The sequence below is a fragment of the Poecilia latipinna genome, unplaced genomic scaffold (genome assembly GCF_001443285.1).
Source record: "Poecilia latipinna isolate Pla-1442-1.1 unplaced genomic scaffold, P_latipinna-1.0 Scaffold165, whole genome shotgun sequence".
NCBI classification, from domain to species: Eukaryota; Metazoa; Chordata; class Actinopteri; order Cyprinodontiformes; family Poeciliidae; genus Poecilia; species Poecilia latipinna.
Genome location: NW_015112781.1, coordinates 617,610 through 621,755, shown reverse-complemented (window position 1 = coordinate 621,755; position 4,146 = coordinate 617,610). Strand labels below are relative to the sequence as shown.

Sequence of the window (4,146 nt, the reverse complement as noted above, 5' to 3'; positions counted from 1 at the left end):
TAGGGGAATCTTCACTTGAGTCATGGTTATTTCATGTGGTTAGAAAGAGACATAAAACTATTTAAGAACTATTTTAAAAACACATTTTGCATTCAATGCGTCACATTGAATCTAATTACTGTACTCCTGTTTTTTAAGTAGACTGAAAGACATGGTACCTACTGAAAATAGAAAACAAAATCCACTGTCTCACTGGAACTGCTTTAAGTAAAAGTGTCACAGGGCCAAATATAGCTTCATGTTTGATCAAAGGTTTGGGAAGAGAAAATCTGTTCGAAACTGTCTGCCACTTGAATGTTTGTTTTTTATGTTTCTGTAATTGGTCATTTTGGAACTGACACTTGACATTAAGGGCTGTAGGTAGTTTGAAAGTTAGGAAGGGAATAAAAGATGATTTAGGACCATCTCGTGGCGTTTTGGTAAGAAGGAAAGTATATGACACATACATTGTTCGATAGGTTAGATAGATGGATAGAATTATACGTTTGGCGAAATATACAAATAAATTATTTGCATATGGAATAATCCACAAATGTCTGCCTCTTTTGGCCTTTACATTTTCATACAAATAATATTTCATTTCATGGTGAAAAGCCTTAGGTGGTACTTTTGTTTTGTTGACTCCTTCTGTATGTCCACGCTGTCTTACTGGCAGATGCAGCAACGGAAAGGGAGGAGTGTAGAGAGAGAAGAAATGTAGTTAAGATGAGATATAAATCAACTTAGAAAGAAGACCTTGCAGCTGACGGCAGCATGGGGACTGGTGAGTTACTCAAACAGCATCAATGCTTTTAAAGCTCATTCTTAATTTACACAGAAACGTTTATGATTGTTTAACGTAAAAACACAGATTATAGATTTTGCAAATTGATGTTTATGTTGTAGGATGTAAATCTCATTTCTAAAGACTGTTAAAAAAATAAATAGGTTAATTTTATAATTTTATACACACTTATACCGAGTTCTTCTAGAGTTAAGTAATTTTTCTATTTTAATATAAGCTTTTTGTTGAGTGAGCTAAAGTTTTTAGGTCAACTTAGCTAAGTGTGGCTTTGTACAGTTGCCTTTCACTGTAACTTCACAGATGCAAAAAAAAGATAAATATAAAGGTTTAACCAACCAACAAATTCACTGCTAGCTAAAAATCTAAAATATGATTAAATTTTACCTGTATGCAGCAATAACACACTTTAATTCAAGAACTTTGCTGTGGATATGTCTGCTGATTCAACAACATTTTGTCTGAGAATGCAGCTGCAATGAGAAACATGATAAGATTTTGTGAATGCATTATTGCATGTGAGGGAAGGCATTGTTGCACAGCACCTGCAAATGTTCTCTCTGTGCATTCTGCTGACTCTCTAACAAGCGTTTCCATTTCTCTTCATCAGATAACACAACCATAGACGGTTCATCTGGACTGAAATCAGCTCTCAAACACATTCACACATTCTCTCTGGTCATCTATTGTGTGATTATAGTGGTTGGGACAGTTGGTAATGGTCTGGTCATCTATGTGACCGGCTTCAAGATGAAGAAAACAGTCAACTCTTTGTGGTTTCTCAACTTGGCTCTCGCCGACTTCCTCTTCACAGCGTTCCTGGTGTTTACAGCAGTGTCTCTCTCTCAGCAGCACCACTGGCCCTTTGGAGAATTTATGTGCAAACTCAACAACTTTGTGAGCTTGGTCAACATGTTTGCCAGCGTCTTTTTTCTGATGGCCATAAATCTGGATAGATGCCTATCTACGTGGGTGGTGGAATGGGCACAAAACGAGCGCACTGTCCTTAAGGCTCAAATCATCAGTGCTGTAATCTGGTTTGCTGCAGGGATCTGTAGCACACCTTACGCCAGCTTTCGCATTGTGACCAACCAGGAGAATGTCACCAAGTGCAAATACAAAGATAACATCCAACTAAAATGGACTCTGTACACTTTCCGCTTTGTTGTGGGCTTCCTCATCCCATTCTTGGCAATATTTCTCTCTTACGTAGCAATAGAAATACGTTCCAAGCGGCTGCAAAATGTGAGGAAACACTTATCTCACCGCGTAATTGTTTTAATCATTGTTGCATTCTTCATCTGCTGGTTGCCATTTCATGTTATGAGTTTTATAGACTTAGCTTCCAACAATAACCAGGACCTTAGCAAGATTGTTGACATTGGAGGTCCTTTGACTGTGAGTCTAGCTTTCATGAACAGCTGCCTGAACCCCATCCTCTACGTTTTCATCCGAGACGACTTCCAAAATCAGTTTCATCAGTCTGTGTGCTTTGTTGTAGAAAATGCTCTGGCGGAGGACCTTTTGCCATCTGTAACCTCTCGTTTCTTGTCACCACAGTTGCTACGGGCTGATAGAAAATCACAGACCTCTGTTCCTGTCTAGAAGAAATACATAGGAATTTAATTACATATCTAGAATGTATTGCAATGTATGTATAGAGAAAATATGCATGTGAATTCTTTTTACTTTATTTAGCTTTTGATGTTTTTTCAACTGTAGGTGACTTTATTGTGTGTGATTTCCTTAAATGTTAAGTCTTTAAAAAAATATTAGTTACGTGTCGCGATTTATAGTCTAAGTTGACAATCTGCACCACATTAGCTTAGACTATTATAAAGTAAACAAATTGAAGACTCTCTTCATTGATCTGTATGCTAACCTGCCTAAAATGTTTCATATTTTAGGATGTTGCATGGTATAGAGGTAGAGATGGTTCCCTTTATACAGAGAATATCACTATAAACCCAGAATCAAAAATATTGAGTTCATAATACTTGTATTTGCCTAATTTCTGAGAATGCAAATTTTGATTAAACTGACCTCTTTCATTTCCCTTTTGATTTTAAATCTCTTTTAATGTCCTTTGGAAACACCTGCTTAGTCTGCAGACATGCATTCCTAACATAGAGCATCTCTCCCTGATAGTCATTAAGTGCTTTAGTGGTCGTGGCTTTCATTGTGGACTGCGCATTGACGTCACTGTGGACCCACATCAATGTGTGTGCAGGAAGAACCGACCCACAGCATTAACACAGGATTCGCCCACTTAGAAAACCAGGACTATTATCCTCATCTGCTCTTTGTGGATTTCACACCAACATTCAACACACTTTTACAACAGACTGATTCAGAACTTAATACACCTGGACTGAGTTACACCCTTTGCAACTGGATTTTTAAAATATCTCTTCCTGCCCTGTCACTCTCAGCACCGGCTCCCTCTAGGGCAGTGTGCTGAGCCCCTTCTGTTTATTCTGCTCATATATGGGACTGCTCAGCAAACAACTCCGTTGCCTCATTGTGAAGTTTGCAGATGACACATCTGTAGTTAGTCTGACAACTGGCAGGAGGTGGAGCACATGGAGGGTTGATGCAAAGGAAACAACCTCTTCATCAATGTGAAGAAGATAAAGGAGATGATGATACACTGTCAGAGGGACAGCAGTGGATGTGGTCTCTAAGCTACAGGTACCTGGGTGTACACATCATTGATGACCTCACCTGGAGCACGAACGTCTCCTGCCTGATTCGAAAAGCACACTACTGTCTCTACTTCACTGGGATGAGTCTGACACCGGAGGTCAGTCCTGACATTATGCTACAGACGTGGAGTTGAGAGTGTCCTCTGTCTCTGCATCACCATGTGGCACCGCAGTTGTTCTGTAGCAGAGAAGGCACAGAACAGCAATGCAGAAGGCGGTGAAAGCTGCACAGAGGATGGTGGATTGCAGCGTCTTAACCATCATGGACATCAAGATCTCCAAATATAAGAAATGGGCCTCCTGCATCATGAAAGACTCAACTCAGCCTGTGCCTTCCAATGTTTTTCCTCTTCCCTTCATGCAGAAGGTTGCAGAGCAAATAGCAGGACCGCAAGACTGAGGACTGGTGAACTATATGGTTCCCTGTAGCTCCTCCTACTGATATGTTATGTCATGTTGAGAAAATAAATGTAAAATAAGCTAGTTTTAAAACCTAACATGTCTTGATTCAAATGGCCTAATTGTGGTTTTGAAATTAGTAATGTATTCTGGCCTATTGACCTTTATGTTACTTGTAGTTACAGCAGATGGTTTGCTAGGATTGTTTGAACTGCCTTTTGTCTGTGTGGGAAAACAATACAGTAGAAGTTCCAGCTTTTC

General features: G+C 39.4%; 1 protein-coding gene across 1 annotated transcript; it reads left to right on the top strand.

Moving 5' to 3' along the window:
• Positions 1-753: 753 nt before the first annotated feature.
• On the top strand, positions 754-3,873 carry LOC106945851 (C3a anaphylatoxin chemotactic receptor-like). Its single transcript, XM_015029833.1, has 2 exons — positions 754-763; positions 1,392-3,873. Exons 1-2 carry the CDS (start codon positions 754-756, stop codon positions 2,384-2,386), a joined length of 1,005 nt encoding a protein of 334 aa, XP_014885319.1. The 3' UTR covers positions 2,387-3,873.
• The last annotated feature ends 273 nt before the right edge of the window (positions 3,874-4,146 follow it).